At 39.8% G+C, this 13,302-nt stretch overlaps 1 protein-coding gene across 3 annotated transcripts in view; it reads left to right on the top strand.

The window, feature by feature from the left end:
* The window catches only part of mad1l1 (mitotic arrest deficient 1 like 1), a 254,119-nt gene that overhangs the window by 21,452 nt on the left and 219,365 nt on the right, over positions 1 to 13,302 (top strand). For all 3 annotated transcript variants that reach the window (XM_061984162.1, XM_061984161.1, XM_061984160.1), the window contains exons 2-4: positions 4,318 to 4,457; positions 4,525 to 4,665; positions 10,246 to 10,425. In XM_061984162.1, coding sequence (XP_061840146.1) covers positions 4,329 to 4,457; positions 4,525 to 4,665; positions 10,246 to 10,425 — 450 coding nt within the window. In that variant the 5' untranslated portion in view covers positions 4,318 to 4,328. The remainder of the gene's footprint in view (positions 1 to 4,317; positions 4,458 to 4,524; positions 4,666 to 10,245; positions 10,426 to 13,302) is intronic.

Raw genomic sequence — 13,302 nt, 5'->3', positions numbered from 1 at the left:
TGATTCCTATCAATGCAAGTCATCAGAATCAGGTAATACACCAACTTATATTCTTGTCTTCATGAAAGAAAGGAATCTATATGTGTTAAACATGCATGTATATTCATTAAAACACTATTAACATGTAAACAAAAACGGCAAAAAAAATAAATATAAATTATATACTGTATATATCAATGTATGTATATATATATATATATATATATATATATATATATATATATATATATATATATATATATGATATGTGTGTGTATGTTACTCATCAGTTACTCAGTACTTGAGTAGTTTTTTTACAACATACTTTTTACTTTTACTCAAGTAAATATTTGGGTGACTACTCCTTACTTTTACTTGAGTAATAAATCTCTAAAGTAACAGTACTCTTACTTGAGTACAATTTCTGGCTACTCTACCCACCTCTGTTTAAATGTTACTTAGATATTGGGTTTCACAGTGTAAAGCGCTTTGAGTCACTAGAGAAAAGCGCTATATAAATATAATTCACTTCACTTCACTTCACTAGAAGTGCTATATCATCTTCTAACTGTCCATAGCGTTACTACTCATATGGATTCTTCATGACTTTAAGCAATGTGTGCAAGTTTTACAATATACCTAAAACTATTCATACTTTTTCCATTTTCTGCGGCGTGTCGTCACGCTGTGCACACAGAACGGTGATGATGATAACGATGATGTGTTCTGGGCCCAACAAAGAGCCACTTGTTGCCTTCCTAATGAGATAAATGGCGTGGCACGTGTTCTTTGGCGCGTCGGAGCCATCTGAGCTTCGAATGCGACTCATAATGCGGCGGCACGGTTCGAAAAAATAACGGGCCCTTGCACGTCCAAGTTGCGCTTCCCGCAGCTGAAAAGCCTCAAAGGTGACTTCCCACAGTGGAACTTGACTCACCGTGCTAAATATACACATAGATATTTATTGCAGTTTTAAGGCTTCCTGCTGGTTGTTCCCGGCACATACCCTAATGCAGGGGTGTCAAACTCAAATACAGAGTGGGCCAAAATTTAAAACTGAACAAAGCCGCGGGCCAAGGTTGAACAAATTAACCTTTTAATAGGGACCCAAACAAGTTCACAGTGTGGCGTATATTTCTAACAAAACTTAAAGTTGTTCATACGGCAACCCTCAGTGTAAATTGTATCGCTGTTGATCAAGTATGCCTTGCATTCACTTAAGTGTGCGTGCAGAAGCGGCACATATTATGTGACTGGGTCAGCACACGTTGGACTGAATAAAAAGCGGATGTGACGATTTTCTGGGACGGGTACTGAAATCTGGTACTCTCCCGGGAGGGTTGGCAAGTATGAGAATTAGCGGTGAATGCGGTTTTACCGCGGCACCGCCGCTGAATATAATCGGCGGGCCAGCTCTAGTGTTAATTCGATTTCGCCTCAAGGGCCAAGTGAAATTACACGGCGGGCCAAATTTGGCCCGCGGGCCAGAGTTTGACACCCATGCCCTAATGGATTTGACATCAAAACACATTTGCTCACAAAGAGGCTGTGATGGCCATTCATTTGTGAACATTTTTACTTGGGGGTGCAGGACCCCTCCAGCTTTCCATTAATATGCCAGCTCTATTTTGTTGAGATTACAAACTCTTCCAGATGTCTACTTTCTGCAGAGCGTCCAGTCACAATTCACTTCGAGGATTAAAAAAAAAAACATTACCGGTAAATAAAAAACACAGAAGAAAATAAACTGGCCTCTAAAATGATTGTAGTCATGGAAACAGAGATGATCTGTTACGAGGGATGTATATCGTTAGGATTTTATCCATACCAAAATCGACGCCAGTCAGTATTCATTGGTACTCTTGTCAGTACTACCGTAAATTCAGGACTATAAGCCGCTACTTTTTTTCCTACACTTTGAACCCTGCAGCTTATATATTTAATTTGTGGATTTTTCTTTGTTGATCGCCATAAAGCAAATAGCTTGTGTTGTTTTTGTGCTTTGGCGCCATCTTTTGGACGAGTTCGCTCACTGCAGGTGCTGCAGTGTCCTTCCATTTAGTGCTTTCAACCGGATGTAGAAATGTGGAAACATGTGGGCGGTATAGCTCAGTTGGTAGAGTGGCAGGTTCCAGCTTCTGCCATCCTAGTCACTGCCGTTGTGTCCTTGGGCAAGACACTTTACCCACCTGCTCCCAGTGCCACCCACACTGGTTTAAAAATGTAACTTAGATATTGGGTTTCACAGTGTAAAGCGCTTTGAGTCACTCGAGAAAAGCGCTATATAAATATAGTTCACTTTACGTGTGTGTGTCCCTTTATTACAAAAATAAATAGAAATATATGTAAATCAGGGGTGTCAAATGTGTGCTCCGGGGGCCATTTGCCAGTTTTTTTATTGTTCTAAAGACGAATTCAAAACACCCTGAATTGGAAGTGAAGTGAATTATATTTATATAGCGCTTTCCTCTAGTGACTCAAAGCGCTTTACATAGTGAAACCCAATATCTGAGTTACATTTGTGCCACCCACTCTGGTTTATACTAATATACGAGTCTGAGGTGTTCGGCTGCAAATTTGACTAAAAAAGTAAATTGTTGATTTTAGCATGGTAGCATGCTAATGTTATCATGTGTCAAGTACCAAGTTATAAGAGTCTGAGACGTTCAGCTGCAAAATTAGCTTAAAAAGTTAGCTAGCTAATGTAAGTAATGCTTTCTAAGGCTGAGCCAATCAGTGGCCACAAGACTAAACAGCGCTGTCTGATTGTTTTGGTCTGTAGTATTGGCATTTTTAGTTCATTTAGCCATTTTTATCTTTGAAAATGCTTACCGTATTTTCCGCACTATAAGGCGCACCGGATTATTAGCCGCACCTTCTATGAATTACATATTTCATAATTTTGTCCACCAATAAGCCGCCCCGGACTAAAAGCCGTGCCTACGCTGCGCTAAAGTGAATGTCAAAAAAACGCTGCGCTAAAGTGAATGTCAAAAAAACAGTCAGATAGTTCAGTCAAACTTTAATAATATATTGAAAACCAGCGTTCTAACAACTCTGTCCCAAAATGTACGCAAATGTGCAATCACAAACATAGTAAAATTCAAAATGGTGTAGAACAATAGCAACATAATGTTGCTCGAACGTTAATGTCACAACACACAAAATAAACATAGCGCTCACCTTCTGAAGTTATTCTTCATTCGTAAATCCTTCGAATTCTTCGTCTTCGGTGTCCGAATTGAAAAGTTGGGCGAATACGGGATCCAAAATGGCCGGTTCCGTCTCGTCGAAGTCACCGGAGTCAGTGTCACTGTTGTCCAGCAGTTCTGTGAATCCTGCCTTCCGGAAAGGTCGGACCACAGTTGTGACCGAAACTATCTGCCCAGGCATTTACGATCCACTGGCAGATGTTGGCGTATGTCGACCGGCGCTATCTGCCCGTCTTAGTGAAGGTGTGTTCGCCTTCGGAGCTGTGTGAAAAAAGCCACCCGGCCTCTTCGCGTAAACTTCCCTTAACCACTCGCTCATCTTTTCTTCATCCATCCATCCCTTCGAGTTAGCTTTTATGATGACGCCGGCTGGAAAGGTCTCTTTTGGATGGGTGGAAGTTAGCATGGCAAGCTAGAACCACAGTGAAGGATGACTTCTCATTCCCTGTGGAGCGAATATTCACCGTACGTGCTCCCGTTCCACAGTGCGGTTCAGTTGCTGTGAAATACGGTAGTAATCCGTGTGCGGATGGAGAGATTGCGTCTTTTTATGAACCGGATCGTTTTGTAGGAGCCATTTTGTGGTCTTTACAGATGTAAACAGGAAATGAAACGTACGGTGATATCCGCGCGTTTTTTCTTCTTCTTCCGGGGGCGGGTGAAGCGCTTCCTGTTCTATGGGGGCGGGTGAAGCGCTTCCTGTTCTATGGGGGCGAGTGCTTTCCTTGGCGGTTGCTTGCGTAGAAGAAGAAGCGCTTCCTGTTCTACCGGGAAAAAAGATGGCGGCTGTTTACCGAAGTTGCGAGACCGAAACTTTATGAAAATGAATCGTAATAAAGCGCACCGGGTTATTAGGCGCACTGTCAGCTTTTGAGAAAAATTGTGGTTTTTAGGTGCGCCTTATAGTGCGGAAAATACGGTAAAAAGACAAAAATTACTTGGAAGATGTCTTGTTACCGATAACACAAAGCTAAGATACGGTTGTTCTGATCGTTTAGATATTGATTGACCTATGTTGTGCTGGTTTTAGTATCTTTAATGTACAAAATGTATCAAAGTGGACACCACTGATCTAAACAGCTAATGTTACTACTATACATCAGTGACATATATTATGTGCTTCCAGAGAGCCTGAAAATGGATTCTGAAGAGAACACAACAGTGTTTTCCACCTTAAAGTCCTTCAACTCCTTCATCGGCTGCTCTGCGACTTCATCATCGACCAGCGGCAGCACTTTGCAGAGCCAGTACAAGCGCAACATGGATGTATGTTACGTTTGCGTGTAGTAGCAGTGATGGAAGTATCTCAACCTGACTTTTATTCCCTGCGCAGTGGTTAGAAGCAGCGGAGAAAGTCCAGTCCCACAGCCGCTACCTGCAACTAGACCAGGAGAAGAAACAGATGGAGCTGAGCCACAAGCGCGTTCGGGTCGAGTTGGAGAAGAGCGCCAATGACTCGGCATGCAACCTGAAGGTAGACCTGACTTACTCACTTTTGTCTGGACGGGAGGATACAAATAAGTAGGGCTGGGCGATATGGCTGAAAACTGTATCATGATATACGTTTTTCATATCGGTCGATATTGATAATTATTGATATTTTTTATCACCCTGCGACTTATCCCTGCGGAAAATGTATGTATTTTTCTTCGCTGACGGCCATAAAGGAAATAGTTTTCATAAAACACATGCAAAGACACTGAAATGGTGTGTTATTGTTTGTACTATGGCGCCATCTGTTCAACGAGTTTGCTCAACGCAGGTGCTACTGGGTGAATGTCCACGGTATTCTTCTTTTTGGTCCTTTCAACCAGAAGTACAAGTGGCGTTTCGTCTTCTCGTCATCCACAGAGTTTATACCTCTGATTATAATCCCCTCAGCTATCTTAAAGTGTAACAAAATAGTGCAAAGTCTTAAAATGCAAACTTAGAGCAACCTGAGAAGAACAAGTATTTGCAGCTCTAGTGCCAGGATGTGGTCTGTAACGTTTCATTTGATCTGTTATTATTATTTAAGTACGGAAATGAATTTATGCTATGCAATAATTATTACCGTATTTTTTGGACTTTAAAGGGGAACATTATCACAATTTCAGAAGGGTTAAAACCATTAAAAATCAGTTCCCAGTGGCTTATTTTATTTTTCAAAGTTTTTTTCAAAATTTTACCCATCACGCAATATCCCTAAAAAAAGCTTCAAAGTGCCTGATTTTAACCATCGTTATATACACCCGTCCATTTTCCTGTGATGTCACATAGTGATGCCAACACAAACAAACATGGCGCATAGAACAGCAAGCTATAGCGACATTAGCTCGGATTCAGACTCGGATTTCAGCGGCTTAAGCGATTCAACAGATTACGCATATATTGAAACGGATGGTTGTAGTGTGGAGGCAGGTAGCGAAAACGAAATTGAAGAAGAAACTGAAGCTATTGAGCCATATCGGTTTGAACCGTATGCAAGCGAAAACGACACGACAACCAGCGACACGGGAGAAAGTGAGGACGAATTTGGCGATCGCCTTCTAACCAATGATTGGTATGTGTTTGTTTGGCATTAAAGGAAACTAACAACTATGAACTAGGTTTACAGCATATGAAATACATTTGGCAACAACATGCACTTTGAGAGTGCAGACAGCCCAATTTTCATCAATTAATATATTCTGTAGACATACCCTCATCAGCGCTCTTTTCCTGAAAGCTGATCTGTCCAGTTTTGGAGTTGATGTCAGCAGGCCAGGGAAGCTAGGGTCGATATTCTTCTCTTGATCATCTTCGGTGGCATAAGGGACGGTGTGAGCCAAGACATCCAGGGGGTTTAGCTCGCTCGTCTGCGGGAACAAACTGCCGCCATTTTTTGCCGTGCTACCGAGGTCCTTTGTCCCTGAATTGCTCACACACTCTGGCAGATTCAATGGGGGTCTGGCGGCAGATTTCTTTGACTTTATCGTTGGAAATGCATCTGCTTTGAGTGTCGCAGGATATCCACACATTCTTGCCATCTCTGTCGTAGCATAGCTTTCGTCGGTAAAGTGTGCGGAACAAACGTCCAATTTCTTGCCACTTTCGCATCTTTGGGCCACTGGTGCAACTTGAATCCGTCCCTGTTCGTGTTGTTACACCCTCCGACAACACACCGACGAGGCATGATGTCTCCAAGGTACGGAAAACAGTCGAAAAAACGAAAAATAACAGAGCTGATTTGACTCGGTGTTTGAGAAAATGGCAGATTGCTTCCCGATGTGACGTCATGTTGTGACGTCATCGCTCCTAGAGCGAATATTAGAAAGGCGTTTAATTCGCCAAAATTCACCCATTTAGAGTTCGGAAATCGGTAAAAAAAATATGTGGTCTTTTTTCTGCAACATCAAGGTATATATTGACGCTTACATAGGTCTGGTGATAATGTTCCCCTTTAAGGCACACTTAAAATCCTTTAATTTTCTCAAAAGTGGACAGTGTTCCTTACAACCCGGTGCGCCTAATGTACGGAATAATTCTGGTTGTGCTTACCGACCTCGAAGCAATTTTATTTGGTACATGGTGTAATAAGTGTGACCAGTAGATGGCAGTCACACAAGAGATACGTGTAGACTGCAATATGACTCAAGTAAACAACACCAAAATTGTATATGTTGCATTGAAAATATAGAACATTACACACGGTTCTCAAAAACCTATCAAAATGTTATAGTACGACTTTGGTAAGCTATGAAGCCGCACCGGTTGATGGATTGTACTGTGCTTCAAGATACGAGTATTATTATGGTGTGTGTATAAGGTAAGACATATTATTTGCTGTTTTGTTTTGCAATATTATGCAAAAGCAACTTTTCTTACCTTCTCGTACCTACTGATCTGTTATTTGATTGAATCATGGAACATGAAACTTGTGGCGCTCCTTAAATGAGCCCACGCTGCGAGTCTGAGGTGTTCGGCTGCAAAGTTGACAAAAAAATGACACATCCGTCATGGCCTGGAAGGGTATGTATCACTGGAACCATACCACACAGAAAACTACAACTATTCTGACTTGCTTTATGGCAGTGGTTCTCAACCTTTTTTCAGTGATGTACCCCCTGTGAACATTTTTTTTAATTCAAGTACCCCCTAATCAGAGCAAAGCATTTTTGGTTGAAAAAAAGAGATAAAGTTAAGTAAAATACAGCACTATGTCATCAGTTTCTGATTTATTAAATTGTATAACAGTGCAAAATATTGCTCATTTGTAGTGGTCTTTCTTGAACTATTTGGAAAAAAATATTTGAAAATAACTAAAAACTTGTTGAAAAATAAACAAGTGATTCAATTATAAATATGTCCACAAAAAATCTAGCTGTCAACACTGAATATTGCATTGTTGCATTGTAATGAATGAAATAGCCTACTTGATTTGATGTTCAGTTTATGAACTTACATTCATATTTTGTTGAAGTATTATTCAATAAATATATTTATAAAGGATTTTTGAATTGTTGCTATTTTTTAGAATATTTAAAAAAAATCTCACGTACCTTCAAGTACCCCCAGGGGTACGCGTACCCCCATTTGAGAACCACTGCTTTATGGCATACGTCACTCCCTCTTTCCCCATTCGTTAAAAAGACGGAAGTCGATGCGATCACCTACGTGCCGCCAGAAAACTAAAAGAAGTAGAAGAAGTACGCCTGCGTACAATTACTGCTATCGTGGTAGAAGCTCCAAAACAACCAAAGAAACGAAAAGTTTTGTCCAGCACAGTCAGGATCAACATTGGCCCGGCTTTCACTCGCTGCCATGAGCTGCTAAACTAGTAAGAAACTTTCGATGCTCACATCAAAATGCTAATGTTAGCTATCGGAAATTTGCGTGGTAGCAATAAATAGCGACCAGCCTGATAGTTCGCAGTTCCACACTACTTTGCTCGAAAAAACTCACCTGCCGGTCTTTCTTTGCTTCGGACCTCCATCCGCCCCAATACAGTCTTGGTAGTAGCGCCACGTTTGTAGCGCAATCTACTTCACTCATTATTATTTTATTTTAATTACTAAATACTTGTATCATATGTCTATATATTGTATCTTCTGATTGTACTTGTAAAAAACAAAAAAGGGCCTACCGGTATATACGTCAAAATGCCAAGTATCGGGGCTGATAATCAGTCGATCCCTTGCGAGGACGCCGCATGATGGCGGAAGGTAGTTGAGTGAGACTGATGTGCAGAGGAAAAAAAAAAGAACAAAAGTAAAGTGAAGGAGAGATGAGGGCCAAGTGGGGAGAAGTGAGGACAGGACACCAAAATAAGCGGGATACTCTTGGGGTTGCCAAGATGCAAGTCAAAGAGACAGCCGCACAGGGAAAAATAGCGCTGATGTCGATGTTCTTCTTCTGACCTTTTCAAGTAGAGTTCACATCCCTTCATCATGTCTCCTTCTAAAAATGCACAACATCAGTAAATAAATGTTGCTGAAAACTGACAAAAAAAATTGCAGTTTTGCGCTCTACCTGCCGATATCTCATAAAAGTGGCTAATGCTGCCACCTGCCAATGCAGTGCTGCCATCTGCTGGACAGACTTTGCAAGGGATGATTTTACATTGATTTCCAGTTATATTTTTAATATATATATATATATATATATATATATATATCCATCCATTTTCTACCGCTTGTCCCTTTTGTGGTCGCGCGGGGTAGAGTGCCTTTGTTCATGTTACCAACCTTGCTTAGCAACTTTTGGTTTATTCTGACGAAGAAGAAGAAAAAAAATAGAATCTTTTTATTGAACGCATTTTTCATTGATATCGTTTTATCGCCAGCACTGATGGATCCACGACATGATTCCATCTTCTGTGGCGGTTTTCTGATGTCGTCTAGCTTTTATACTGGCCACTAAACCTTCACAGCACTCTTGACATTTGCACAGCTGCTGCTGAATATCGGTGAATGTTTACCCCTCAAGCGAACGCCAGATGTACCTTTTGGTCACGCGACACTTGCTCGGCCTGGGCCAATAACACATTTTGCTGGACGATATATTGTCCCACAGATTATTGTCTATAACCAATATTATTGTCAACAATATTTTGAGTGCAAAGTAAGTTTAATATGTATTGTACCGATAAATGTGGGGATTTTTGCGTTTAATTAACAAACATTTTATTTTGCACAAAAAGCACACACTCTATTGTGGTAAAATAAGTGTAAAAGGTAAATGTAATTTAAAAAGGAAAAACAGAATGTATTGCTTTTTATATTGTTATTGTTATTTAAATGTATTGTTATTGCTATTATTATTATTATTATTTTACGTGTTGTGGTTTATTCATTACTAATTTATATCCATTTTTTTTTTCAACTCTAATGTTGAGTTTTGGTAATACAATAAATACTTATGTTTTCAAATTATGGAAAAATCATGTTATTAATCGTGATTACAATATCAATAAAAAAAAATGGTGATTATTATTTTTGCCATAATCGTCCAGCCTTACTTGTTATTAAATGAACATGTTCAGGTGTTGGGAACGATGCACAGAGTGAACCCTCTTGCATCCTGTTTAACAAACACTCATGGACGTGGTCATTTATCGAGTTCATTTTCATCTATTGTTTGATCAATTGATTTTTATTGATTATCGTCCCAGGCTTAGTTACTTGCAAGTAACCCAGCAATGCCTTCCTTACACAAGAGCCTCTTAATAGCTATGTAGTGTAAAGACGAGCCAATCGGACGAGTCATTATTAAATGATTGAGTGAGAACCAAATTTTATGTACAAATTTAAGGACAGTATCAGGACACATGTAGTAGTGGTGGATCAGTACAAATGAATTAATGTGTGGGAAATCCTTGCATATCCTTGACAGCTGACCTGGAATTGTTATGGCCTAATTATCACTTTTTGATCTCAGAAAATAATACCCTTTTTTTTTTTTTTTTTGCTAACGGGAAACCCTGCTGACACTAGGACTGAAGGATGGCGAGATTATCAGGATTATCGGGACTCGGGATCGTTTGATAGTTACGTTTCTAAAGCTTGGTTTCGTGTCTGGCTTGTGCCTTGTCCAGCTGTTGGAGGAAAAGAACAGCAACATGTCAACGCGTACCAAGAAGTTGGAGGAGCGGGAGAAGGAGGCCCTCAGGAACCTCTCAGAGCAAGTGGAGGCCAACCGAGAGCTCAGCAAGAACCTGGAAAGCCTCGGCAAGAAAGTGGAGGAGCGAGATGCCCGACTCAGCGCCTCCAACCTGGTACACACACACTTAGGCTGATACACACATACAGATGTTCTAAATCGTAACATATTTTGAATCTGTTATAGACTCTACTAGGGATGTCCCGATCCGATATTTGGATCGGATCGGCCGGCGATATTTGCCAAAAAATGCGTATCGGCAAGGCGTGGGAAAATGCCGATCCAGATCCAGTTAATAAAAAAACTCCGCTCCGTGTTTTCCAACGCACCTATTTAAATAATACATTCCACTTTTCTGTTGCTCCCTAATTTCCGTTCCGCATTTTCTAGCACACCTTCAACACATCCACAGGTCTGTGGATTCTCTCTTCTCACTCTTTCCTGTGTCTCCCTCTCACAGACAGCAAGCGCACCTTCTTACACACGTCACATACTGTCACGTCATACGTCACATACGTATACGCCCTCCCCGAGCAGAGAGGTAGCAGCATGGCTAACGTTAGCTGTGATGCTAGCGCAGCCGTGTGACCAACGTTCTCTCTAAGGTGCGCGCTTGTGCAATTGCGCACTGCTCAAACGTCCTCTGCGCAATTATAAAAATAAGCGCATAACAATTTTCGACACACGGACATGACAGAGAAAACAGTTTTCGTCATCATTGTTCAAATATCGTAACGTCTGTCGAGACGCTTATCTCCATTCGGTGCCACACGTCCACACCATCAAAATGCCGAGGCAAACATTTCCAGATCAACACCGTATGAAAAAATGTGTGATTTTTTTAGTTGTGATTTCCTTCTCTGCATGAAAGTTTAAAAGTAGCATATATTAATGCAGTATGAAGAAGAATGTTTTAATGTAGAAATACAAGCCTTGAAAGAAAATTTTGAAAATCAAGACTACATTTCCTGCAAATGGGTGCATTTCTACCCTATATTTTAACTTTAGATTTATTATCATATCAAACTCTTTTGGCTGTCTTTTTGACACTTACATCCGGCGCCCCCCTCCACACCCTGGATTATAAATAATGTAAATAATTCAATGTGATTATCTTGTGTGATGACTGTATTATGATGATAGTATATATCTGATAGTATATATCTGTATCATGAATCAATTTATTAAGTGGACCCCGACTTAAACAAGTTGAAAAACTTATTGGGGTGTTACCATTTAGTGGTCAATTGTACGGAATATGTACTTCACTGTGCAACCTACTAATAAAAGTCTCAATCAATCAATCAAAACACATAGAATCATCATACTGCTGTGATTATATGCATCAAGTGTTCATTCAAGGCTGAGGCAAAATATCCAGATATATATCGTGTATCGCAATATGGCCTTAAAATATTGCAATATTAAAAAAAGGCCATATCGCCCAGCCCTAGTTCAATGATGCCATTTCTGTTTGTCATGTATAATTTTGTCTATTTTGTGTTTATCCTTGAATAAACAGGTCAGTTTCTTGTTACCAACCATTGTGTATTATTCAAGCTCCCCTAATTCAGCTGACTAGTTGTTATCAATAGTACTAAAACCCTTTTCAACATGATTCTGACAACTAAGTACCGGTAGGCTAAATAACTTTAAACTTTAATACATGCTCGGATAGGCCAGTATCTGTCAGTATCGGTATCGGATTGGAAGTGCAAAAACAATATCGGTATTGGATCGGAAGTGCAAAAACCTGGATCGGGACATCCCTAGACTCTACACATAAAAGATAAATACAATCAGGCAGTTTTGATCTTTATGTGTGTGTTGTGCTACAATAATATCAAAACATGATGATTCTGTCCCACCACAGAGCCAGACTAGTCCTCCAAGCCCAAAATCTTGCGTGAACAAATGTGATCCAAAAGGGTGGTGGGCGTATCAATCTAAATATAGATAGAATCGATAACAAGGTAGATGTTGGTATCGGATCGATACTAGCCTGGTTGGGTCGATACATTTGTTGTAGTTTTTCTTTTATACATCCAGCAAATTACTCTTTTTTTCCACAGTTCTTTGCAACTGCATTATAGTGCAAATGTCATTTTTCACAAATATTTACATGGTATGTTAGTTATTTTAGTGGTTTTGTTTACATTTCAAAAACAATATTTTTTTTGTTAATGTTACCTTTTTAGTTATTTTAAAATAGCCCCTTTTTTTGTCAAAATATTGTGTTGTATAACTGAAAAGGGATCATACTATTATCCATCCATCCATTTTCTACCACTTGTCCCTTTTGGGGTCTTTATTGTTTTAAATTGTTGTGTTTAGTTATGGAACTATTGTTATTTGCAGAACATATATTGCCCATGTTATCATTATCATAATCACTAACTAAAGGCACATTCACAAAATGATTCAGTGATCATGATGTTTCAAGTCAGCAAGTGTCAGTATCGGTTAGGGCTGGGCGATCTTGCTGAAAACTGTATCACGATAAAAGTGTTCTATAACAGTTGATATCAATAGTTATTGATATTTTTTATGATCCATCAAAAATAAGGACCAGGAGAAAAATAGATTATATGTAAACTTTTTTGTTTAATGTAACCTTCCCCTGATTATAATCCCCTCAGCTATCAAGGCAGAAAGAAAAGGAAATGTCCACACAAGCATGGAAAACACTCAAACAATGTAAACAACATTTTGTAAAATCACATTGAACATTTAACAATAAGCTCCTAAGATGAAGGTGCAAAAATAAGGAATATGTAAGAAATGCTTCATAAAGTGTAAGAAAATAGTGCAAATTGTGAACATGTAAATATAGAGAAACCTGAGAAGAACTATTTGTTGCAGGTTTAGTGCCAGGAAGTTACAGCTGTGCTCTAAAGGGTGAGCACGCTACGGTGGTGTGGTATTAGCGGTTTTGGTGGGGACGAGCGCCTTGCATCATTTACACACCACATTGGTCTGACTACGGTCTTTT

This window comes from Nerophis lumbriciformis, linkage group LG25, assembly GCF_033978685.3.
Source record: "Nerophis lumbriciformis linkage group LG25, RoL_Nlum_v2.1, whole genome shotgun sequence".
In the NCBI taxonomy this organism is placed as follows: domain Eukaryota; kingdom Metazoa; phylum Chordata; class Actinopteri; order Syngnathiformes; family Syngnathidae; genus Nerophis; species Nerophis lumbriciformis.
Note: the sequence above shows the minus strand (reverse complement) of the source record. Positions and strands in the feature narration are given on the sequence as shown.